Source organism: Anser anser (assembly GCF_964211835.1).
Source record: "Anser anser genome assembly, chromosome: 17".
Lineage (NCBI taxonomy): Eukaryota > Metazoa > Chordata > Aves > Anseriformes > Anatidae > Anser > Anser anser.
In genome coordinates this window covers 556,619-582,848 of record NC_139738.1, presented here as the reverse complement: position 1 = coordinate 582,848, position 26,230 = coordinate 556,619, and the positions used below count along the sequence as shown (strand labels likewise).

Sequence of the window (26,230 nt, the reverse complement as noted above, 5' to 3'; positions counted from 1 at the left end):
TAAATCCTGCTGGGGTTAAAAGGCAGGAATGCCTGGAGGTGCTGGCTTCTCTAGTAACCCCTCCTTTCGGGGCAGTGCTGAAGGTTCCCACTTCCCCGGGGAGCACGGGGTGCGCAGAGGAGCAGTCCCTGCCCTGGGCGAGCAGGAGCTAAGTGGCAGCACTGGGGTGCTCCCGTCACTGCCGGCCACGGAGAGCTCGGCGTCCTCCTGCTCTTGTCACACTGTCAGACCGAAGGGTTTTGTTTTTTTCCTGCCAGCTCTCCAGATACCTTTTCAAACCCGAAGACTGAAACTGTTCATAGTTAAAATAAATAATTTAAAAAAATGCATGAATGGTGCTGCCATAGTGTGTAGAGTCAGAGTAGCTCTGCTGCTGTGAAAGTGGAGTCACAGATGGGTTTTTATAGAAATAGAATTGCAAAATTTGAAAAGGATAAATGACAAAATGTTAATTACTGTGAAACCAGAAGCCAGCTCTGATGCAGTATTATAGTTGATTGAAGGTGGAGGGTTTTGCAATTTTTTTTTCAATTTTACCATCTCTCCTTTATTGTCTTATCTGTAGAAGTCAGTGTAGTAACAGTTTGCTACAGCAAAAGTAATTAATTTCACTAACTGTAGCCGATAATTTGGGACTCATGGAAAATTTGTGGTAACATTCAGAAAGTTTGTAGCATTAAAAAACTAAAAATTGGTGGTTTGTTTTTGCTAGGCTTGATTAAAAACACCCATTTCTTCATTGTTTCATTGCAGTTGAATCTGATGTAATCTTAGTGAAGACCAGGGAACGAAGGAATCGATGACAGGTCTCAAACAAACGAGTTATTGGCTGCAGCAAGTGTTGGTCTGTTTGTTCTGTTGTACTTGTCATGTTTAAAAGCAACACTCTGAAAGTCATGCATAAACATGTTTGTGAAATGCAGGAAAAAAATAAAGTAGATGCACCATTTCTACACTCCTAAAGTTTGTTTTCAAAATAAAGGTACGTCTGGGTTTAACCAAATTCTCCTTTGTCTTGTTTAGCAGGGGGATTTACCCCCTGCCCATGTGGCTGACATGGGAGGAAAAAAGGTGGAGCTTGTGGAAAGGAGGTAGCCGTTTCTGTTGGTTCAGGGAGACGCGCTTCTGAGCGCAATAGCAAAGCTGAGCTTGGTGATAAATGTACAGCCTAAGAAATAAATAGCTAATTGTGTAAGCCAGACCTCCTCGATCAGAGCGGAGGCTTTCATTAAGGATTGTGCCATCAACTCTTCCCCAAAACGCACCATTTGCAGTTTTATATAACTATGTTGTTTAAATTGAATTCAGCTATAAAGCATCAAGGAACTTTGCTATGTGAAAAGGATAAAATGACTTACAAAGCGTACATTGTTGTGGGGAGAACCAGAGCTACAATATGCAGCGGCGGGTTTTTAGCTGTAGTTGTATTTCTTACAGTTTTAGAATGGTTCACGGAGCTTGTCATAGCATCGAAGTATTTATCAAAAATATTCCAAGGAACTGGGTTAGATCCAATAACTTACTAGAGAAAAATTATTTCATTGTTCGTCCTTGACACTCTACCGTTTGTGTTATTTCTTCCTAACCCTTTCTGGTTTTCCTCGTTGTGCCTGGTTTTCCCCGCAGGAAGCAGCTGGAGCTGGACACGCGCTGCTGTGCGCGCGTTCCCCTTCTCTTGCTCCTCTTCCACTGGTTGTGCCCTTCCTGCCACCCTCCCCTCAGCCCCCGGGCCTCCTCCGAGCCCGCCTGTCCTCGGCGAGGGCAGCGTGACGGAGGCGATCCAGCGGCCGCGCGTCCCTTTGCTTGGCGAGCGCCGGGGCCGAGCGCTGGAGCCCCGCGGAGCCCTGCCTCGCCGCGGCACCGGAGGGCTGGACTTGGTTGGATCGTCTTGACGGACAGTTAGAAATCTGGTTTTGTTGCCAAGAGATCTGCAAATGTAATCGTCCAAATATTTCTAGAAAACAGACCAAAAGCTGTTGATTTTGACTATATTGCTGCTTGTTTACTGATTGAAACTGCCAGGAGCAAAGTTCAACTATTCCATGCAGTATGCCCGTCCCGCAGATACTTGACTGGGGACGATTCTTCAGATTTCATTCTGCCAGACTGAATTTATTGGTTTTGGCTGTGTCCAGAAGTCAGCAAGTAAAAGAATATAGACTGAATGTGGGACCCGAAGGGGACTTTAAACGTCCACCCACACCCTGGGACCCAGCGGATATCAGTGTCAACCAACACGTGGGATAGGAGCATGCAAAATAATTACATTAATTTCTTTCGAACAAATACAGATATTTCAACTCTTATTCTTGTCTTTTTCTTCCCATATCATCTTTTGAAAAGCGAGTGAAAACTCAAAAGCTGTTGGAAGAACAGTGGTTTTTGGGTTTTGCTTGTTTTGTTTTCCGCAAAGGGGAGGAGCTTCAGAAAAGCCACTAGGATGAGAAATGCAGCTTGGGAGGAAGGACAGCGGAGTTCAGACTTGGCTTCAGGCCTTGGTACAGTCGCGTCTGAACTTTCTTACATAAGGCTCGCGTTCGTTATTTTCCTTGTGAGGAGGAGCTGCTTGGGTTCGTACTGCGTTTTGTCGAGGACTGGATGACTTCAAGTAGCCTGTGTTTGCTGTGCTTGTGTGGGTACCAGTTCTGAACACTGTTCACTTGGTTCTGCTGCTTAAGAAGCTGTAAGCAGCTAAATGGCATATTCTTACTCATGTTCGTATTGTTCTCATTCTCCTGATGGCCTCCCATTCCATTTATGCAGCTGATGCTGACACTGTAGTTTTAACTGTTTGTTTTACACAAAAACACCTGTTGGTAACGCTTGGATACCTTTTACCTCTTCTGTGAGGTAGTCTAGCAAATGGCTAACGCTGAAGTTATTACTTCGTAAAAATGAGTTTATAAAACTTCTGTTTGTGATTTTATGAGCTTATTCTTTATATTTATATCCTGAATAGAACTGTCTGCAAATCAGCATTTGATCAACACCCATTCAGACATTTCTGTATTCCCCAATTATAAGTTATATTGATAAACTGTGGTAGTTAAATGGTTTAGAGATCTAAATTCACCTTCTGGATCACAGAAAATTTAAGAACCAGTTAAAAAAGAAAAGGGGGGGATGTTTGGAGAGCAGGGGTGGAACAGAGGCTCGCTGTGATTTGCTGTTGTGCACTTTAAAGTTTTATGGCCCATGTTGCATCCCCTGGGAGGATAAAGTGCAAGGAGCATGAACAAACCCATAAAATTACGAAGGGTTTATGTGGTATAATTAATATGGAACTTTCTATGAACTTTGTAATAGTTGTACTTTCTTAATTTCACATGATTTTTGTCTCACTAATGAGTAATCCTGAAGACTGCTAATGGAACTTAAATTTTGGATTTTCATACTGAATTACAACGAGATACGTTACACTGAAATAAGGCAGCCTACATAGCTTCCTTATTGTAATTTTCCAAATCAGCTGTGCATGCCTTGGGAGGCATTTTTGAGCTGTGGCCAGCTTTACACTAAAAAAAAAATCATGTCGATAGAGCTTTACTGGCAAATCCTTCTTGTGCAAGTGCAGCTTTGCTTGCAAAAGCACTTTTTATTGACACTGGGTGGGTTTGCAGATCACTATGTCGTAAGTCACATCCATAGCAAAAATCATACTAGGGTGAAAGTTCAAGTACAAATCTGGCTTGCATTTCCACAGGAAAATCAAATAAGCATTGTGAAATCGTAAATTCCTTTTTTTTTTTTTTTTAAACTACAGAGGAAAATTGAGTCCTTAGTAAATGTACGCTATTCCCTCTGGGATCTAATGGTTGCTCTGTAATTCAGATGTGGATAGGGTTGATTCATATTCCTCCAGCTTCATCCTAAGACTACATGGTAGCTGGGTGGCTACATCAGGCTGACTAGAAATGCTGGATTTGCTTCAAACCCGAGGATGGTTACTTCTTTTTTCTTTTGCTCCACCTCCCTAAAAATTGACATGTTTTAGTTGAAAGGATTGCGTTTGTGAGGAACAAGAGTAGCAAGGTGATGTTTGGAAGAATTTGAACTCTGAAAAGTCAGTGTTGGCGATCTGCGGGTGCAAAACGCTTTCTGAAGAAGGAAGCTGAATCAGTGGAGGGGAGCTCCGGTTGGTGACCAAGTCTGCCAACACCAGTGGGTGCAGCTGGGGGAAAATTCTTGTCTTTTGTGCCAAGCTTTGCCGTTTTATCTGCGTAGACTATCCTCCATTTGGAAATAGAAGCACTTCCAAGTAGTACATATTCCATATTCAAAGTCCAAGAAATAAAATTGTAGTAGATAAGCGCAGAAGAACCATTTTCAGGTTTAGGATTGTCACGAATGATTCCACTGGATGGAAAGGCAACCGACTTCTAAAGCAAGTGTGCGAGCATCATTTGGGGTGATGCACTTTCTCGTTCAATCTTCATAGCTAGTTGGTCAGTTCCATCATTTTTCAAGGTCAGACCTGTTTTGGAGGTGATCGAATTTAGCATTCACTGCGCGTTATGGAATTGTGTGCGTTTCTGACCGTGCTGCTGGACGATTCCCTAGCAGAAAGGCAGAACCCCCCCCGTGTTAGACCCCCTAACATCAGGGAAGGTGACAGTTGTTTTCAGTGTTGGGCCTTTTTTTTTTTGAAATGTCATTATTAAATGCAGAAAGGGGGAGTGTACGCAAGATACAGTCACAGTACAGGGTGATGAAAAGTACCTTCCATTGCTGTAGTAATACAAAGGTACGGGCTACTAACGATGCGAGTTGGAAGGTTTAAAGTTAGCAAGTTCTGGTAACTTACACCAAAACCTTTTTAAGGGATCTATCCATAGGCACTTTCTGGATTATTAATGCCGATAACTGATGACAGTGGGAGAAAGTAAAATGAGCTGAATAATTGTAGGTCTGCCAGCCTTGCAGAATGAACGAATGATGTAGGACTTGCCTGATACGGAGGTAAGGGGAAGTTACGCAGTTAATGACAATTAAAATGTGCCTGTGGAAAATAAGCTGATGAGATGCAACTGGGGGTGTCGTTTGACTGATAAAAGCAATAACGTGTGATGTAAAATACTTTGCCTTCTTAATGAATTGAATGTAGTGCAATGCAATATTTTGAATGAGAAATGAAAACGATATGAAATTAATATAGGGAATGTTAAGCAGGTACCAGCTAAACTGGATGGCAGACCTGGATACAAGTGCGACCTGCTGGGGGATCGCCGTGCTGGTGGGGCCCCGCCAGCTTCTGTTCTTGGCCCCACGTGAGCTGGTGTGCTCGTAGCCCCGCGGGTCGCCAGGTGCGTGGACACTTGGCGGGCAGCGGGACGCGATGGCGTGACAGGCACGTGCGCAGGACATCGGGAGAAAGTCACGGCCGCAAAGCCCTGTTGAGTGATGTGCGTGACACCGGAGGCAGGGCTGCGAGGAGCCGGCAGAGGAAGCGTGCTGTGGTGGAGCCGTGGTCGGCTCCTGTCCAGCCGCTGCTCTGCTCAGGCACGGCCCTGCCGGCCCTCGGTGTCTGCCCACGGCCTCGCCTGGTGCCGTGGCGCCGTGAGACAGCGTGCCCGGTGCTGCCTGACCCTCCCGCGTGCCGCCGGCCATCCCCGTGCGGCTGGGCTAACGCAGCGGCACAGCGAAGTTCCCACCAGCTCACCGAACGTGCTTGCTCATAAATTACAGAACAGCTCGCGTTTATCCTGCACATCGCTGCTTATCTTGTAAACTCATCTGCTGTGCTTGCACGAGTAGTTGATTTAACAGCATGTATATTGTTGAACTCGACACATCCAGGACTATAATCAAGCTTTAAAAATACTAGGGATGTTTAGCGACTGGTTTGTGTTCTTAGTCTGCTTTCTAACGTGATTGCAGCACAGATTCGCTTTTGTTTGCTACAGGTCACAGCAAATTTCAATGTTGTACGTAATTACACAGGAGTTTTATCATGAAACTGGCATCTGCTCAATGGCATGAAATGATGAGGTGTTAAAGGAAAAAGTTAATATTCCAAATGTGAAATTACTATGAGTTAATTTTGTAGGGTGAAATCTGGCCGAGGAAGTCTGTGTGTAAGAGGTTCTGGGCAGTGGTGCGCAAGAAGCGTGAGAATAGCAGAGGAAAGCGAGGGAGGCTTTAGAAGAACTGATAAAACCTTTGTGTAGTAGCTTGTACAGCTTGGATGTCTTGTCCTGCTGTTGTGTTTCCCTTTTCAGCAGGGACTGATTTAGTTCATAAACACACCTTGTTTATGTATGTCCTGATTCTCCAGGTGCTGCTTGAAGTATGGTAAAGAAACATAATGATGTTGGTGCTTCTGGGACTTCTGCCAGGCTGTTGTTGGGGCTTTGGGTTTTTTGGGGGTCTCTTTATTTTTAAGGGACATCAGTGCACCTTCCGTCTATCTTTAGCACCAAAAAAGAATGATTTTGTATTCTTCAGTATTTCTGCTATTGAGATGCCTGAGTGTAGTGAGGCAGGAAGATTTCCATCTTTCTGCCTCACTCGTATTGAGGAACTACATTCACTTTCTGAGCTGTCATGGAAAGAAAAGTAACTTGTTTTCAAACAGGGTACAGTGCATTATAGAGTTTTAAATGAACTAATAGACCTTCAGTTGCATTTCTGCTGCAGCTTGACAAAATTATAGCAGGTACAAGAGCTCCGTGGTTATTTACTTGCAAATCCTGTCTAGTGTGAACTTCATTTACGGCTTTCCTGGCAGGTCATACTGCTGTGGTCACAGCTTCTATAATGTTTTGTTGTTATTGCTTGTAAAAAAAAGTCTCACGGAGGGAAATAATAAGCTAAAATAGTCACAGGTAAGCACACACACACGTGCTTGTGCACAAATCCATCACAGCTATTCCCTTCGCAACCATACAGAATTAAACAGTATTTTTATTTCTGAAATAAAGGTGGAATTTCAGCAGAAGGCTGTGTTCTTATTTGCAATGGCACATTACCTGCTATTTGACAAGTGAACTGCTAGATTTCCAAGTTGTGTTGTAACTAGGATCTGCTAACAGAAATCACCTCTTCTCTTTTGTATATATCATGTGTATTCTCCTCTTTCTAGATGATCATGGGAACAGCAATGGCAGTCATGTAAAAATCTTTTTACCGAAGAAGCTGCTTGAATGTCTACCAAAATGTTCAAGTTTACCGAAGGAGAGGCACCGCTGGAACACTAATGAGGTAGTTAAATCTGCTACTCTTAAACATACAAATTTTCTTGATGCTTATGTATTGTTTTTTTTGAGTACGTGCCCTGTTAGTTACAGAATATAAATTCAGTTGCTCTGAAACCTGTTGTTTAAATAATAGAATCATATCAAATGTTAAAAAAGAGCTTTAAACTAGACTTAAGGGCAAATGTGGAAGCTGACTAATGGTACAGTAGGAGTCTGTTGCTCATGTGTGTCACTTGTCTGAGTCAAATTTTGTATCGTCTTATTGACACATTTCAAAATTGTTTCAAATTTGATATTTTTGTAGTATTAAGCAATGTTACCTTGCTATTGAAAATGTATAAAGACTTCAAAAAAACCCCAACCAACCAAAAAAAAAAACAAAAAACAAAAAACCACCACCACCAAACAACCACAAAAACCCAAAACAGTGCATGTTCTTTCTTGCACAGCATTATTCCCTGAAATAACTAACCTAATTTTTGAGCAGTCCGGTTAAGGACAGAAGACACAGAGAATCAGACATTTTATACTGGAATCCAGTTACTCCAAATGCATTAGTTTGCTTATCTCCTGTTAGTCCATACATCACACCTGTGTTCATTGATGTGAAATGAAACTTACATAAAATTCAGGTGTCTGGTGGTCCTAGGTAAAGTTGAGGAACAGTCCAAACTGTCTAAGGTCCCTTGCCATTATTCCTTCTGGGTAGCAAGGCTGGAAGCGTCAGGTGAGTCAGATGAGAGTTCAGCATTCTGGACAGGGGGAAAGGTAACGTTTCTGATAGTGCTTGCTAGCATATTCTAGTTGTGGGCTTGTCTCATGCCTTAATTCTAGATGGATTGTTTGCTAGTAATGGTAAATAATCAGCTGGTATGTTAAACAACAAACAAAAAACACTAGTGCTTTTCTGAATGTCAGGTTTGTCGCAGTCATCTCTCTTACCTCTGAGATCCGTCGCTGTTGTTACCACGCAGTGGGGACAAGGAACTGTTTCTGTGTGTGGTGTGTTGGTCACAATTTCCCTATTGCGTTATTAGAAGGGGAGAGCTTTTATTGTGGACAGAGATTTTTGGCCTTGTTAGGGCAGAGCAAAAAAGCAGAATCTTACACCTAGATAAACTCCTGGAAAACTTGGGTTGTTTATATGGGAAGGGGTAACTTAGCTTAGAGAGTATGTTCCCTCCCCCACCTGGAAGTTTAAATCTGTTCGGTGCTACAAAACTTGAATTTTTCTTAGGGTATAATTGAATAATAATGCTGGACTGCATTTCAGAGTTGGTTCCTAAGGGAATGTATTTCTAATCTGACTACACAGGTGTTCTGAATGTGCTGGAGAAGGCACAAGTTATTACTTATTGAAGGAAAAAGCATGTTTTATAAAGTGGTACTTAAAGAATCTTTGTGTTAGTTTCAAAACCACCAGTGCTGCTTGCAAGGAGTCTCACCACCGGGCAGGTCTGTAGAATCCCAGACTGTCCCAGGGCGGGAGGGAGCCACAAGGATCATCGCGTCCAGCTCCTGGCTACACCCAGGACTGCCTGAAAATTAAAGCCTGCGTCTGAGAGCGTTGTGTTGAACTCCAGCAGGCAGTGCCTCAAGTACCTTACGGATGCCATGGTGCCGCGAGGTTGATGCCCTCCCTTGCTCGGGCTGGGACAAGGCAGTCCTGCCATGGGCTTCCCCAGGTGGGGCAGGGTGCTGGGGGCGTGGGAGGGGATGCGGCCAGGGCTGCGCCCATCTCCCACCCAGAGGCACCTGTCAGCAATGCTTTTTCTGCTGCTTTGTATGGAAATATTTCAAGAAAACCTAAGCGTGGCTTTTATCCGCAGTCGTGTGCCCTTAGAATGAAGTGCAAGCGTTTTCAGCTATCGGGCTGAGCCGGTCTGGAGGGTGTGTGGTACACGTTAACCCGGCGGTAGGGCTCTGCCGAGGATTTTGTCGTCTGCAGATGAGATGCTGCAAACGCGCAGTGCAGAGGTCAAGGAGCAGCTGGGGTTTGCTCTTTCCTCTACCAGGGCATCACCATGGGAACACAGGCAAATAACTCTTTCTGATCACTTTCATCCGTAGACTGAGGATAATGGTCATACGTTGCTGTGGTTGGGTAATTAGGCTGGAGAAGCAATATCCTTTGAGAACTGGATAGGTTGTGGTTGACTTTACATTTACTAAAATAGTGTGGTGAGCAGCAAGGAGTGGAGCATTTAAAAATGCTTAGAACATGTTACTGAGATGTTTGCTTTCAGTCAGATTATGCAGTTTTAACTAAAATGTTTGATGGAAATATATTTCCATATCAAGATGTCATCTCTTCTTAAATCAAGTTTATGGTGTTTTTATATTTCACAGTGAAGGAAGTGTTCCTTCCAATTTAATTTTTTTTCCCAGTGACACAAAATCGTAAGTCTAGCCAAGCCATTTAATTATAGATTTACATTGTTGAGATGCCTGTGAAAGTGTGTGCGCTTTTATTTGTTTTGCTCTGGGGAAGACAGAAAGGGGATTTTCATATGGTTTCTCACATTAGGGCAAGTTAGTTAATTGCCAGAAAATTCTGCAGAGCTGTGTTTGTGAGGGTGCCCTGCTCTTGGGTTTTAGTTGCCATTCGTTCTGACCCGTTTCAGTATTTGTGTAATACAGCTGGCTCTGGTTCCAGGGGGCTGGTGGAGCAAGGGCTTTCCCCAGTGTGGCGCTTGCTGCAGTTGGCTGGGAGGAGCGGTGGCACCTCTGGGCTCCCCTGTCCTGTGCTCCCAGCCGGCGGTGACACCTCTGGGCTCCCCTGTCCTGTGCTCCCCAGGGGAAATCCTCCGAGGGCGCTCGCCTTGAGCCGGGGCTGCGGGAGGGGGCGCGGGGCGGGGCGGGAGCGGTGCTCCGGGGGGTTTCGGGGCGCCTGCCTTTGCCTGGCGCTCGCTGTCACTCTTCTCTCGAGCTGTCCCCTAACAGAGGAGGCAAAGGTCACCGGCTCATTAACTGGTAATCACTTCAGGCAGCGAGAAATGTTGTCTGCAGGAAATTCATCCTGCTGCTTCGTGTAGAACGGTCAGATTATCTAGGAATTGGGAGCTTCCCACACTGTTGTGCTATTTCAGTGACACAAATAGGTGTAGGGGCTGAAGGGTGTTGATGTAACCTTGTCTTTGTACGGTGCTTGCCAAAAACCTGATTGCAGTTTTGAGCAGAGATGCTTTTCATTAATGGAGTTGGCAACCGCAGTCATTAATCATCCTTGTAAACACTTAATGGCACAGTAAAAGAAAGACAAAAAAGTTAAACATCCAAAATGTAAAATATTACTTAGAGCTTCTGTTTATGGCCACATTCTATGTTTACGTTCTCTGCAGGGAAAACCCCAGACTTGCCATGGTAGAAAAAAAAAGTAATACTTGTTAAATGGGCTTAGGCTCTTCTTGAGGGTCAAGCAAGAAATGCCATTTTTTGCTGATGGGGTATTTAACATCCTTTTTGTTATTCAGTTTAGTTTTTAGAAATTTCAGGCTTAGTTATTGCTTGATAATGTGCAACTAAGTGCAATTGCAAAACTTTTTGGATGTTATTTCATGTAGGAGTTCTTTAACTTGCTAAAAAAAAAAAGGCAAATTTGGGACTGAGTATAGCCATTGTATTGTGGTATTTTATGTGCTTCTGCACTGGAAGTGCTTACTGCAGCTGTATGTTTGCATGCATTTGTTTGAACTTTTTAGAGCAGCGTTCCAGTTTTCACCTAGAGAGTTTTATTTGTTGTTATCGTGGAAAGTCAACGTACAACACCGCATTAGTGAATTTCAGTTGCATGCTCATTTATGTCTCTGATTTAGTCTTGCATTTCTGCTTTGCTTGCAAGATAGTGACATTCTTCCTTTCCACTTGACATTGAGTTATTTCTCTTTTTTTTTTTTTTTTTTTCCTCAAAAGTGCAGAGAAGATTCAGAAGGTTTGGAGAATTGCCTGAGGGTTATAAGGGAACCAGACTGACACGGGAAGTGAGTCTTTGAGCATTTGGGCTAGCTATTAGGCTGGCACAGAGTAGGTGTAAGTGGTAGCGTTGTCTGCCACCTGCAACTCAAGTTCCCCTTAAGGCCCCCAGGAAACAGGGGTCAGGCAGCCAGTTACCTCTGTGGCTCTGTCGTCACGAGTTTGTTCATCCACATACTGCTCTGGGTAGTGACGGAGCAGCAGGGCCTATTTCTTGTTTCTTTTTATTTTTGTTTGTTTGTTAATGCTTTTAAGTGCATTTCAGAATTAACATCTCTATATGAAAATGAGAAACACCTATTTGTTTTCGTGTGGCACTGGCCAGTATGATGGACTGTAGCACTTCACTACGTTAGCATACCAGTTCCTACCTTATTTATCGAAGGAGCTTAACGTGTTGCTAATTCATGAGTTTGAGAGCAGGCATATGGCATAAGTGGAACGGGAAGAAAATCTTGGATTACCTGCACCAGAATGAATGCAAAGTTTGATGTTTGAATGTAAACTTTGTAATAATGCATAGGGCTATTTTCATGAAGGCTTCATTGTCACTACTGGTAGAGCAAGGAAGGGATGCTTGGCATCCCGTCTGTGAGACGGCAACACTTGGGGATGCTTTCCCAAGATGGCAAAACTCTGAAAAAGCAACAGTGCTCATTACAACTTCGTGAGGACTGCAGAATTTTTCAGTATATTTTATTTAATGCTTCCCATTAAGCTCCAGTTAATTCAGATATGTTTTGCTTAAGTGCTGAGTTTCCTGAAACAACAGGCTGGCCACTGGAAACGAGCGTTGCAGTTGTAGAGCAGCCAGCACTTACAAAGCTGGAATGCCTTCACTGTCTGCATCAGCCCTGTGATCTCTGAAGAGCAACAAGAATATTTAATTTTGACTAATTGCTTCTGCTGCCCACGTGATCACAGAGTATAACGTCCTGCCGTGATGTTATCAAGTGCTGTTATTAGGAACTTCCCTGCTCCCCGTTCTGCCCGACGGCTGCCCCGCGTCGCTCCGTGCGGAGCGATGTGGGCACGGAGGTCGGGTGAGCGGCTGGGGGCCGGGCAGGGCTCGGAGCCGAGAGCTTAGTGCTGGGCCGGCAGCTGAAACGAGTTCACTTCAGCTTTCGGGAGTAAACCAGGAAGTATCTGGGTGAGGACAAACTGCTTGCTGTGTGCTGGACCAGCCAGAGCATCCACGAGGCCCGAAGGCTGCGGTCACGCGTCCCTTGGCCGCGGGCGGCGTTAGGCCGGCTCGCCTCTGCCCGATGAAATCCTCGCGCTACCGGCTGTTGGTAGAGCTCACCGTGCTTCCGAGTGTGCAGCCCCCCTCTTGGCTTAGGCGCAGAAATGTAAGAAAAAACACTTCATTTGAAGGAGAAAAAGGTCTGAACGTGAAATCGGAGGGAAATGCTTTTACACGCTCATTAGAGCAGAATTGGGCACAAGCTGTGTGTGTACCTGCCCGGCGCAGCCTAGCGCGTGGGGGCGGTTTTTCTCACTGTGTGTGTGCTTATGATTTGAGGCTGATCAGTGAAAGAGACAGAAATTTGTTTAACAGAAGCACTTCATTATGGGTTTATTTTGTGAAATTAATGAAATTCTGTGCTTTGCCTAATATACAAAGCAGGAAATCTGCTATTGGCTTTGCTTTTGCAGTTTCTCAGTCATGTTTACATAATTAGTAAGCGTTGTGTGCAGGCTCAGTGATTGAGCAGAACTGAAAGGTTATCGTTCTCAGGAATTTTAACAAAAGCCAAGTAATGCCTGTTACGCTCTTTGTGCTGTAGCAGAGAAAGATTCCTTGTCTTCCTCTTGGGAAAATCTGACTTTTTCCTTCCTTTTAGATGAATGTTAGGGCCAACGTTGGAATAGTCTAAGTCTTAAAAAAAAAAAAAAATGGCTGATGTTGCAGTGTTGTGCAGTTAATGTATTGGAGACCTGGGACCAAACTGAATCCTGTAAAGCATAGCAAATGGATGAAAACGTATTGTTTTGGATATTGTGTTGTCCTCCTCTTTTTATTCCAAGTTAGTTTGATTGAACGAATTAACTTTTTTACGTTTATTGGTAACTAAATAAAAAAATAAAACATAATTTAAACATACTCTAGCAATTGGTTTGTATTTAACATTCATGTGAGCATGTGTTTGTAGACAGGCTTTGCTGTGAATGCCTGCCTACTACTGTATGTAGAGATACAACTGCGTGGATTTGGTTTGTCCAGGAAGCGGTTTTACTGTTTCATATGCTACATGAATGGACAGAAAAGATCCGTGCTCATCTGAGGTAAAAGAATGAAACCTCCCAGCAAACCTTAAGTGACTATTTCAAATGGAAGGGACTTCGCTTTTCATTTATTTTTCATGGAAGCTTATTAGATTTTTTTAAATCTGGTTTCACTAAATTTCAGATAAAGTGAGTCATGCGTCAAAAGAGAATTGTGGACTTTGGATCACAAGTTCTGAGTGTGGCATATCCTACATCAGCAGCTGCTGATGGGCCCCGGAGAGGTTTAAGGAACAGTGCTGAAGACAGATGAGTAATTTTGCTGATTGAAAAATGAGTTTAGAAGGTGAAAACTAGAGTGATTTATATGAACAGAGTTGTAGCGTATTGGACCATTCATCTGGTTTTGCTTTTTTTTTGCATTGCTGTTGCAATGCTTGAAAAACATTCCTCTGAAGAAGCGTAATTCTGCAGCCTGATATAAAAAAGGGGTATAACATCTGAGATTGCAGTCGCTGTCTTCAAGAGCAAAGTTACAAGTAACAAATTTGGTTCCTTGGGTTATCGATGCCAGTGAAGGTGCTGTACTTGCGAGTTCCATGTTCTGAAACACCAGTACGACTTGTCTATACTATGTAAATTACTTTCTTAACGTGCTGCCTTTTGCCAAATACTGTTCTAGTTGGCTTCCAGGTAGCTTAGGTTTTAAAGGTCCGACTTTGGCCCCACGCAGCCTAGAGCCCTGGTGTAGACCAAGACCTGCTTCAGTTGGTGGGTCTGCCGTTGCGTTGCCTTTTGCTGTAGAGAAAGCGTTGGAAGCTGGCCTCCAGGCATAAGGGATCTCCTTTTAAAGACTATTTTGAGGGTGTCCCCTGTTGGCAAAGGAGCCTGAAACCATTTTAAGATTACTTTGCTTTAGAGCTATGGGGACAATCATGTCTGCTTAAGCTTCTTTCAAAAAATAAAAAATATGTATATATATACATAGGTAGGCTAGGTATAAACCTTCTAATACGAGGGTAGTGAAACTTGGGGAAGCTGCAGGACAGAAGAGCAGCACGGCTGGGAAGCCAGCTGGTCCTCCGCTGCGCCTGGCTTGGGCGGGCTGGGCGCGGGGCAGGGCTGGGGAGCCTGCGGGCGCAGCGGGGTGCGGGGGCTGTCCCTCCTGGGACATGGTGCTGAAAAAGCATGCTGAGTCGGGGGAGAGATGCTGAGCCCTCCTGTGCTCAGAGCACCTGTAGGTGATTAAAAACTGGTGCTGGGAGAAAGAGAAAAGCATCGGGAAGATAACCAAATACACAGCGCTTTGCCTTTTTGTGCCGAGGCATCAGAGCTAAGCTGTTTTGTCTCGTTCTTAGGACTGTTGTCCCGTTTGTGCTAGAGGTAAATTTTTTACATGGGTGCTGCTTAATGTCAGAACTGTGGTTTTCTGTGGCTTTCAGCCTCCTGGTTTGGATTATCTTTTATCTAATAAGGCTGTAAGAATTAATGAAAGCTTTCTTTGCGTTTATAGCAGGTCCCTTGACTCTTTCGTGTGATTAATTTGATGCTCAGTATGAAGGTAATGTCCTGTTACAGGCTTTGTTTACATCAGTTGTATTTAACTTGGCACCTTCTGTACCCAGCTGTTGCTATTTCATGTAATCCGTAGGCATTCAGTGTTTGAGATCTCCCCTGCTATGAAGGACAGCTGAAACTTGCCAACTAGGTCAAGATATTTGAGGTTATGGGAAGTAGAGTGGCAGAAGCACAAAGCAAATGATGACATAAACTTTGTTTCTGTGAAATAAAAACGAAAACATGCAACAAAAGTGCCTTTTGTCCAGACACTGAAAACTGACCAGTGAAGTATAGCTATTTATTTTCTCCACTGTAAGGAGTTTCCTTATTATAGGATTTCGGTCTGTCACTCAGCCTGGCATTCTTAAAAGCTTGGGCTCCTCAGTGTAGTTATTGCCAGATAAAAGTGAAAAAATAATCATTCTTTTGATGATGGGAGCTAACCTATAAAGGATGAATCCAGCACAGAAATCTCAAAAAAGCAAAGAATTGTTTCAGTCCCCAACTAGAAATTCATACAAATGCAAAGCTGATTAGCCGTCATGGCTGGATTTAAATTTGCACATCAAGTTCTGGGTTCTCTGTTGTTTTTTTTTTTTGTTGTTTTTCTTTGTTTCTTTGTGTCTTTGTTTTTCCCCTGGAGATGATTCCCAGCAGAGGGAGTAGTACGGGAGAGTAGAGCTTGCAGTCAAAGGACAGGTTTCTGTATGAGGAGCTGCGGCACCACTGTCACAGGCTTGTCATCGATCCCAGATGGTTTTGGCTGTTCTACGTTGTATGGGTGGCATTTGGATTCAGCAATTCTAACTGTTAGGTGTGTATGGCTGCTGTCTATATTGCCACATGGCTTATATGCTTCCCTAGCTAGCGGGTATAGGGGTTTTAAGCCCCTCCTTAGTTTAGTAATACAGATGTGGTAGTTTATGCAAAAATCAGTTGATCGATCATTTGAAGATCCTGCACACCATGCAAAAAAATAGCAAAGGGTAGAGCACCTTGTATGTCCCACATGGAAAACATCCCGTGCTCTAAGATAAGTGATAGCGAAGTCCTGGGACCGGATCAGTGAGTGTTCATTTGAACTGCATGCTCTGCCTCTCAGGAGTATGCAGCGGGTGTAGTTCGCAAAGTCCCCTGAACTCTCCTGCTAAAGCCAGGTTGTGTGCGCTGTGGTTTTTTTATGCCACGTTAATTTGAAATGACTAAGAAGTGCTGTGTAACTGAGTTCCGTAATGTGGATGGGTTTTGGCAGCAGTTTCTTGTACTAAAATACTCCAAGAAGTCAGTGACCAACTGAATGAATGCCCTGGTTCTCCCTTCCTTTGAATGCCGCCTTCTTTCAAATTGTTATATCACCAAACTTAAACACGTATGTGGTGGTCTCGTGTCTTCTTAGCCTTTACGTGACAAGACTGGGGAACGCGCTGCTGAGATGTTCGTGCGCCAAGATTCGTGGTCGCATCAGGAGAGGAACAGCTGCTTGGTCAACTGCTTAGTGTTGTTCAATGTCAGAAGCTCAGAGGAGCTGTCGTGCAAAAGGTGGTCGCTTCACTGTGTCAGCCAAGTTTAAGTTCTTCGGCTAAAAGCATGTTGTGTAGGCAGCCATGGCTTAGCAGCAACGAATGCTGCTCGGCCATCTCTTCTTACCTGTAAGAGTGAGCTCTAAATCCCTTGTCTGTTGTGTACTTAACACAATTAGAAATAGTGGTATCACAGGGTGCTTGCTCCAGGAATGTGGGAAATCGTGTTGGGATATTACATAAACCTAGTCTGCATTTCCTAGCTTGCGTCTTCTGTTGGGGTTCTTCCTCTTTGTGGTATTGGACTACTCTGAAATGTACTATCAGGAAACACAGAATCCAGCATAGTGGGAGTAAAAAGTTGGAGTTATGTAGTAAGCAAGCCATTCCTCAAATATAAGAGATTTAGAGTGCATTAATTTAATTATTATTTAGGTGTTTGTGTACAGGAACACACATGGTAGCTGTAGGTACTGCTGCATCACATATTTGGATCTCCAGCTGGCCCAGCACTGGGTAAAATACTGACTAGTGTGTTATGTGAGCTGTGCTTTGAACTGCATTTTACAAGGAAAATGTTCTAACAAAGTCAATTTACAAAGTCAATTTAAATGCCTCTTTGCTGGGGACTGGCATACATAAACACAAATGAATTGGTTCACTTGTCAAATGAATGGAAACTGAGGCTATTACATTTTGTAAGTGATTGAAATCCTGTCTTTTCAGTCTCATGTTCAGTACTTCCAAGTGTGACTTACGCACTTAGAAGAGAAATCAAGGAATCTAGGAGAAAAAGGAAAACTAGACATGAAGGAAAAATTAGTACAAGTGAAGCTTTTATACAAGGGTAGTATTAAAGAAAAGGACTGAGCAAAACAAATTTGTTTTCCGCATAAAGTGTGATGATCATTGGGGCGTTGCGGGGAACAAAATTCCATCTGGGGGAAGAGGGGGAAAAATCTCTTGCAGCAAGGGAGAAGTTGAGAAAAGAAAGTCTTTGCACTCATTCCTTTGAAATCAGCCTCTGTAACCAGTTGTTTACAACCACGGCTGAGGATCATGAAAACAGGAGCAGGGAAGCATTTGCTGGCTGGTAGACGACAGAGGTGAGTTAGCAAAATGCTGCGGGCATTGTAGTGCTTTGTGTCTGCCTTGGGTTTAATGCCGAGGGATGTGAGGGCGGTGGGTGACCTAGTGGTGTTTGGCTGCTGTTTAAAAACAGTTACTTGAAATACTTTGGCGCCAAAGTTTGTATTTACAACTAAGAAATGGCGATAGGGGAAACAGCCCTGGTTAATTTACCGATGTCTGCAGTAATTCGTTAATAGGGGACAGTTAAAGAAGGAGCAGGAATAAATCACAAGTTCCACAGAACTAAAAAGGCACAATGACATTCTCACAAAAGAGGGTTTTCAAACTAAGCTATTACTTTTCTGTCCCTTGAATAATTTCTTCTTTTTTTTTTTTATAAGTGGGTCTCCTTTTTTCTTTTTCATCATAAAAGATATCAGGAAGAGAGGGAAGGGGGAAAAATAGCCTGTTCTAGCACAAAGTTCAAGGAAAATGCTTTATACCTGTTACCTTGGTTAGTTTCTTTCAGCCTTTCGTAATGGGTACTAGTAGCTTTCAAAATCACTTCAGGAACCTAAGCCAGCTGCTGTCCCGCAGGCGAGATGCTGGGCGTCCTCACCTGGCTGCACGCAGCTCTCTGGGTTTCGTTTCCGCGGTGGTGTGGCTTTTGTTTTTTTTTTTTCTAACCTTTGAGGAATTTCTGAGATATGAGGTCTTTCTGTTAATACAATTTGTGTTAATGCCTTCTGGATTTAATTAGCTGCTGAGTCATTGAAAACCTGTATCTTTGTTGTTAAATTATTTGTAAGTTGATTTGTTCCTGACTCGCATTACTCCAAAATGAGGTTGTCTTAAAAATCTGCAGCTTAAATTGTGGTTAAAAGATCCAGCCTTGGCACACGGACGAGATAAGAAAGGGAAGGCTGACTTTTTGGTTCATAAAAACGTCTAGTTTTTTTCTTGTTGTACTTTCAACAGTGCTCCTCATTAACATTTTACCACACATTAAATTTTTACTTCTCTTTTGGCGCCTGGCCGTAGGCTGCTGGGAAGCGCTCTGCGCCCAGATGCGTGCAGTCAGGTGCCTCCGCGTGCCTTTTCTGTCCTGAACGTCCGCAGGAGCGGCGGGCGGCTCTGCCGGCTGGAGGAGGCCGAGCCAGGCTCCGGGGGAAGGAGGTGCTGGCGGGGCTGCTCCCTGCGTGCTCCCTGCAGCCCGTGCCAGAGGCTCCCTTCTGCCCAAAGCAGCCCAAGGGCAGCGCGGCACTTGCTGTGCCACTTGGGTGCTCGGGGGGGGGGGAGGCAGGAGGGGGGGCGTCAGCCTCCTTAGAAGCCTGCTTACTGCTTCCTCTGAGCTGCAGGGTCTCCTGGGCGTCCTTCCGCGAAGAAGCTCTGACACCTGTCCGATCTAACGTTCGGGTGGTGCGGAACTGTACTGTGGCAAGAGAAAAATCAGATGTTAATTGGGAAAGAGAAAAGGCTTCGGTGGATTATTTTAACTGCCAAGAATTGGAACTGATAAACACTGAAATTAACGGGACTTAGTTGTAACTCCAACATGTAGATTGCTCTAGCTGGAAAGTTTACTAGGTACGGCTAATGAAGGGGATATTAAAAATAGAGAACTGGCTGCTTTCTCCGTCAGGTTCTTAACTAAGATGCGTGTAAAGTGAGAATGATGCGGAAAGATGTAACGTGTTTTCTGGAAAACTGCACAGGCAAACGAGATCAGTGCATACCCTTCAACTTCGAATATGCTGGTTTTCTATCATTGGTGGCTTCTTTACTTTATGAAGATAAAGTTTTGTGGGGTTTGTTTGTTTCTTTGTTTCAAACGTGAAGCTATTTTCGTTCAGATGAGAGATTCCTGAAGCTTAATGTCTTGAGAGGCAGGCCGGAGAGGAATGCAGAAACGAGAAGGGATATAGTGCCCTTGGTGGGTGTCTGTCTTTTAAAGCTATCTGATGTAAATATTACACACTCTGCATAAATTTGGTAAGATAATTGGCTGTATCTTGCTCGAAAATGGGTAGGAAGATTTTTTTATAGCTTCTGTGTAATTGAAATTCTAGCGGGCAAGGCCTTTGTCTTGGTAACCACATTTGAATTACTTTTTTATCGTAGCGTTAAACTGATACGTTATGATGTTAGTGGTTCAGTGTAGGTATGTGTCAATAACTACAATATTTCCAGTTTCAAGAGTTTCCTTTATTCACTGAAAATGAGCATATAACACTTACCTAAAAACAGATGTTCTGAAAGCGGCAGTGACGCCCGTTGCACTGCTGTGTCCCTGAATGGCCGGCTCCCTGACGGCAGCAGCGGAGCAGGGCCGCTTCCTCCATGCATCGCGCCTCACGCGCTGGGTTACGCGATGGCTTAGTGATGCTAATTCCACCCGGAGCTCTGGAAATGCATTTTGTATAGAAACAAGTGCGCCAAGAGCGTGCTTGAGTGGAAAGATTTTTATGAGCCAAAATGTGGTGAAAGTACGAGCCGATCTCCGTAGCGAGCGTGGTTGTGGTGGCAGGAGGTCCGGTGCACCAGGCACCCCCACTGGACCGGTAGAGCTGGGTCAGCTGCATTGTGTTGTTTGTCAATTTCAAGAACTTTGATTTGATTTCGTGAAAGGTATTAGTTTTACTTACTGAAGCTCCTTTGTTTTGCAGAGATCTTGCTGCAGACGTCCTTTTGGATTTCTTTTTAATAATGTGTGACCCTTCACCTTTGATCCCTTGACCTGCATTACTTTGGTAATCATTTCATTTTTTAATTTCATTTCATTTTTAATTTTGGTGTGCAAGCTGTAACGTTTCATCATTTTAAACTGTAGCATTCTTTGACCTCCCCAAGTATATATTTTTTTTCTACGAAGATGTGTAATGTTGGCTTTTCTGGAATAAAAAATAGTTGTTGTAAGAGAAAATAAAGTATGTATTTCTCATTGTTTTTTGCTTCTTTTAAGTTTAACACTGTGTATTTTTCCTGTATAGCACATTACTCTTTTGACCTGTGTTCTCCCAATACCTAGTCTAATTTATTTTGATATTTCTGTACATCTTTGGTTTTAATTTGCATTTCTCTACAGTTCTTTTGGTCAGTAAAACATATATGATGTTTACTGTGTTTCTTTTTTTTTTCTGCACATGTCATGTTTTCGTAGCTCAAAGTAATCTTGGGAGTATTTAAGATTCTCTTATGAATAAAAAATATTCTTTAAATTTTTGTTCCATGTCCTGAAGATAACTGTTCTTAACCATCAACTTAAAACTGATAGCTGTTTTAATAAAAGATTAGACTTCAGACCATCCTTGGGAAGCGAAAATCTCCATTGAAGCCCAATTTACTTTTATTTTTACGTTATTGAAGCCAAAAGGAAAGTTATCAATGCTGTGAGACTGTAAGGCATGGATATGCTTAAAGAAGCAGAATTGTGTGTACATGCAGGAAAATCCCCAAAGTTTAGTAGCCATTTCTTCCCTTGTTCTATTGAGAGGATACTGGCATATAAGACACAAGCTATTGCTTTTGGACAGATTCTATATTTATCTTGTAAATGATAATATGAAACCTACTGAGCATGGCCCACTGAAGCACAGATTATTTTTTAAGTGTCTCATTATTTTATTCTCTAACATTTAATGCTGAAGTTTTAATTGCACACAGCTGAAGCTGCTAAATGAGCACTGAAATGGATTTAGGTCTTCTCTGAGCCTTGTTGATGCTTATAAAAGTTTATATCTTTCATTAGAACTGCAAATTAAAATTAGGGTTGTAGTGAGCTGTTCACAGGAGATCTGTATTACCAGCAAGCTCCTCGGACTTTACATGGCCGCTGCCAGCATATATTCTTTTTTGGGCGGTGCTTGAAGCACATCTGAACATCCTCTTGCTGATATTTTCCCCTAGATAAACAGAGGCTGTAGCAAGCATCCCTTCAGTGTTTTGAGAAGCACTTCCATGATTTCAGCTTCTTGAGTCTGAGAAGTGAAAATGAATTAAGTTCACTTCTTTCAGCAAGGGCTTGCTGCTCGTCTGCGTTCACGTACCGTCAGCCACGTACCTGTGCAGTCACAGTTCTGCTCGCTCCTTCCTGGAAGCGCTGCAAAGCCAGGACCGCCGAGACTGAGCTGCCTGGTCATACCTGCGGGCCCTCAGCAGGCCGGGCGAGCTGAGACCCAGTTAGCCTTACCCGTGAGGAAAAAACTCGTAAAAGGTGGTAGGGATGCACAGGCATCACCAGAACCTGTTAGAGAAGCATCTTTTTGGAGAGGAGTCCAGAGTCTGAGGAAAAAGCTATTTCTGATACTGATCTTTGCATTTAAACAGCATCATCGTTTTTAAAATCATACAAAACTTCATCTTATTTGCACAATCACCTGTCAAAATAATGTGGCATTTGAAAACAGTGTTCAGGAAGTCTGCTCACCAGTATTTCTCGTGTGTTGATGTACCTGTTTGTCTTTGACCCAACAAGTAGGAGCTGAAATGGAAAATCACAGCCTAGATCGCTGTTTGAAGTGTCTGGGTTCTTTTCTTGTTTTCCTGTCCTGTTCCAAATTTTCCCTGTAATAGTTTTTGTAGGCCCAGAGTCATCAATTCTGTCATACAAGGCTGCTACTCCTACAGCGAGCGTTTTTCGGATAGCTGGGATTTGGCTTTTACTCTGGTTTTACCACTGCCTGTCAGACTGAGAAGTATTATCCTCCGAAACCATCTCAAGCTATTTCTCAAGTCTTCAGAACACAGAACAGGGTTTTTAAAACTCTGCGGAAAAATATTTATTTTTGCCCAAGAAAACTCCTTGAAGATCATTTCTCTTTTCCTCATAATGTGTATTTTATATCAGCCACAGTTAGATGTGAATGCCCTGACTTTCTAGGCAGGCAGTTTTTAGAAACCCTCAGGTAGTTAGGCATCTGGTAGCCGAAGGGAGTCTTGCTTCCACTCAGTAGAGAGCTGGTTTTAAGCTGTCTCCTGGTAAAGTGAAAAACAAGTGATGAAATAAAAATGTCTGATGTCGGGAATTGGAATCGGTTATATAAAAGCATACGAAGCTAACAGATGGCTGGAAAGGGCTAGGTGCCTTGTTTCAGGAGAAGGCAGTGCCACGTCCGCCTCACTTCCTCCCGTAAGGTAAGCGCTCTTAGCTGTTGAAATGTGCTTAAGTTCATCCACAAAGCTCTTCTGCAACAGGATGATGCCTGCTGTTTTTTCATTATGTTTCTGAGTATTGTTAGATGCAGAGTTACTCAGTCAGTGCTATTTTCTGTGATAATGGGAAAATTTGGGTCGATTGCTATTTTTGTAGCATAACAAATAGTACCTCAGAAGTTTGCCTTGCATTGTTTCAAACACTTGAAACGTTTCCTTTGGATCTTAAATGAGCGTCTCTGAGATGTAGTAACAACAGATGCAATTCAGTGTTTATGTGGAGGAGATGAGATGTTGACATGTCAGTAGGAGCTGCCACTGGTAGAAGGTTTAAGCATTCAGCTCAGTGCTGATACCGACATTTAAAATTCAGCCTTAAGAATTGTTTCCAGTTTCCTGTATAAACAGGAATAAAGGTTTGTGTAAAATAAATAAATAAAAATGCTACCTGTCATTACAAGACCGTTACCATTTGCCTTACCTTGAAATTTTTCTTCAGGTTTCTGCTGTACTGTTAATGGATGATAGTAAATGGTGTCAGCATTGGCCATTGTGTAGCTATAGGTTACAGAACTTGATTCACTTTACTGAGCTTGTTTTTTAACTGAACAGGGAACAAAATACGTGTTCTAATCAAATACTTGATCCAAAAACTACATAAATACTACAAATGTTAGTAAAGCAAAAAAAAAAAAAAATTATCTAGAGAGTTATACTTAAATATTAGGAGAATACTCTTTTGAAAGAATTGTTTCTGTTTATGAGGTTTTCCTGCTACTCAAAACTAAAATATTGATAACATTCATTCCTGAAACAGCTCTTCATATTGAAATTCATGCAATATCTTCTACTGCTGTATGCTTTTATATGCTAACTTTAACATAAGGCTAAATGGCTGAAATGAAATACCTTGCACATTTACTAGATTTAGAACACTGCATATCTTGCATTTCAGGTAATGCAGCTGAGGTAGAATTAACCTAATCTCCTTTATTCAATCTATTAGACATACTTGTGTATCACTCATATGCTTGTGCTGTTCATTTAATAAAATATACATAGGCAACAGACAAATTGCTCACTTCAGTTTGGACTACTTTAAAAAACAGTTGTATCAGTCAACACAAGCAAACGTGCTTTTTTCTATTAATAATAAAACTCATCCAAGCATGCAATATAAAAAAAATGCATAGCATGGATATGTATATATATTTTTAACTAAGTATCTGAGGAAAAACAGCTCTCTGTACAGGATGTCTCCATGTTAAACTTGACAAATAGGAAGCCATCTCCTACTACTGTGTTTTAGGGATGACCTCCTTTAGCCAAGGGTGCTGTTGCTCCTGTGCTTGGAAGGGAACAGGACTTCTCCCTGTTCAGAGGAAAGCCCAAAAGATGTACAAGTGGGAAGTGGAGGCTACTTGGGCCTCGTGTGCGGCTGCACCACACGGTTGGACCGGCTGCCACGTGAGGACCAGTGTGCTGGCAGCCTGCTTCCCAGGGCGTTTCGCTGGGGGCGGAGGTAAATTCCCCAGGTCTCTCTCTGCTTGCTGCTCTGCGTGTATATTGTTTTGAAAAGTACTGAAAGAATTTAATTACTACTATTGCTTTCATCTCTGAATTCTTGAAATGCATTAAGGTCTTTGATCGCTGAATTGGTAAGCTGGTGCCATTGGGCAGCCTTCCATGACTCGGTTCTGTGCTTCTGTTCATTCTCTGCTTGCAGAAATAGAACTCCTATGCCAGTCAAAATGCAATATTTTGCTTTCCGTATGTACTTGAGCTAGGGTTCTTTGTCTTTCCTTTGCTCTTAGCTGTAGATCTTGGGTGAGAACATGTTCGGTGATCAAAATGTGTTTTTATTTCTCCTTTAGGTTTGGCTTATCTGCTTTTCAGCTCTTCTAGACATTGAAAATTCCAGTTTGTTTTTATTTTCTTTGGATTCCTTCACACAAGACAGAAGTGAATTCAGCACGGATTATTGGGGGGAGAGCCTTGTCTGAGAATAAGGATAATTGCGGTCTCTGGCTGTGCCACAGATGTACTGATGATTTCTTTTAAGTCATTCACCTGCACTGTATCTGTTTCCTCAGCTGTAAAATATGGGTAATTACCTCCTTTGTAAAATATTATGGGGTCTACGGGTAATTATATGAATGAAGTGCTAATTACAGTGATTATTACTTGGACCTAGTCTAGATCTGGGTGATGTTCCTGTTGTGCTGAACGTATGAAACAAACACTACAACTTTCCTGTCCTAATTCTTTGCAATGGACTTGGAACAGGAAGGTGCTCCACTGCTCAAAAATTCCCCAGGAGTAGTGCTACCTATGTTTCACCCAAGTCAATCTGTTAATGTCCCGTCTTCCTTTATCGTGCATTATTAGCGCAGGAGTAGGCTGATGAGATGCTAAGAAATTATTAATTCAGTAGTTGGATCTACATGTGGTTCGACAACAAGTGTTCGTGCTTCTGGCATTTGCTTTGTCTCTTGGAGAAGCAGAAGGCGACGGATTTCGAACAGTACTCGTCAGGATATCATCCGACTGGGTTTGGGCCAGTCTGCACACCACCTTATGGCCTCAGTTTCTTTGAAGAGCTGACCTTGATGCAAATAAAGGTGTCCCTCAAGATGCAGGTTTTTTTCCCCTGTAGAAGGCTAAAGCTTGGAAGATTTTGCTATGTAGAATTTTATTTGCCTTTCTCTTCTACGTGTATTTAGGACACATTTTCTTTGTGTTTGGGAATAGCTTTCCTATCTACTAAGCCAGGTGGAATAGTGCAGGGAGAAAAGATGTTCTTTAAGGTACACATGGAGTGTTCTCATCCAGAAAAAAATGCTGTTGCTGCCAGGGATTATGCTGCAGTTTGACAGTAGTAATAATGAGTAATGTCTTATATCAGTTAATAACGAGAGGCTCCAACCCAACATAAGCCTTCCCCTGAATGGAAATTTCGTAGCACGATAACAGAAAACAAGTTCTTGGCTTCTCTTTTTTTACTGTAGCCCCTGCGTGTGCTTTTCTGCCTTCCAGGGCTGTTGTGTTGGGCATTTCTGGGTTCTCCAGGATGGATTTCAGGCTTTTACGTCTGCATGCTCATTTTCCATGAACTTTGAGCTTTCTTTGTCTTGAAACACCTGTTGTAGATCTCAGTAATGTCTCCAGACATAGAGATTTGGTAGCAAGCTAGAGGTAATATGATAAGCAGCTTTTCCTTTCTCACAGTTTCATGATTGCAGTAAAATTTTGGCCTTCAGGAGAAGGATTTAGTTACTGTCCAGTAACAAATACTATGAAAAGGCTTTACAGGAATGTTAAGGCAATTTTTAATTAACGTTAACTTTAGCATGACTTCTGCTTCACCCTTGTGTGGGACTGTATTTATCCTTAAAGCAGCTCTTCTCACTCATTCACAAATACTGTTTCATTGCTATCATTTCTTTTTGTTGCGGCTCAGATGTAAGGACTGATGGGGTAAAATCAGGTCGTGGGATGTATCAGCTGGCAAAAATCTAGGCAGGCTGGAGAAGA

General features: G+C 42.8%; 1 protein-coding gene across 10 annotated transcripts in view; it reads left to right on the top strand.

Moving 5' to 3' along the window:
* The window catches only part of CAMTA1 (calmodulin binding transcription activator 1), a 375,526-nt gene that overhangs the window by 23,544 nt on the left and 325,752 nt on the right, over nt 1-26,230 (top strand). For all 10 annotated transcript variants that reach the window (XR_014573304.1, XM_083802699.1, XM_083802700.1 and 7 more), the window contains one exon: nt 7,082-7,200. Coding sequence is in view for 9 of the 10 variants with exons in the window: in XM_083802699.1 (XP_083658825.1) it covers nt 7,082-7,200 (119 nt within the window). In the remaining variant the exon portion in view is untranslated. The remainder of the gene's footprint in view (nt 1-7,081; nt 7,201-26,230) is intronic.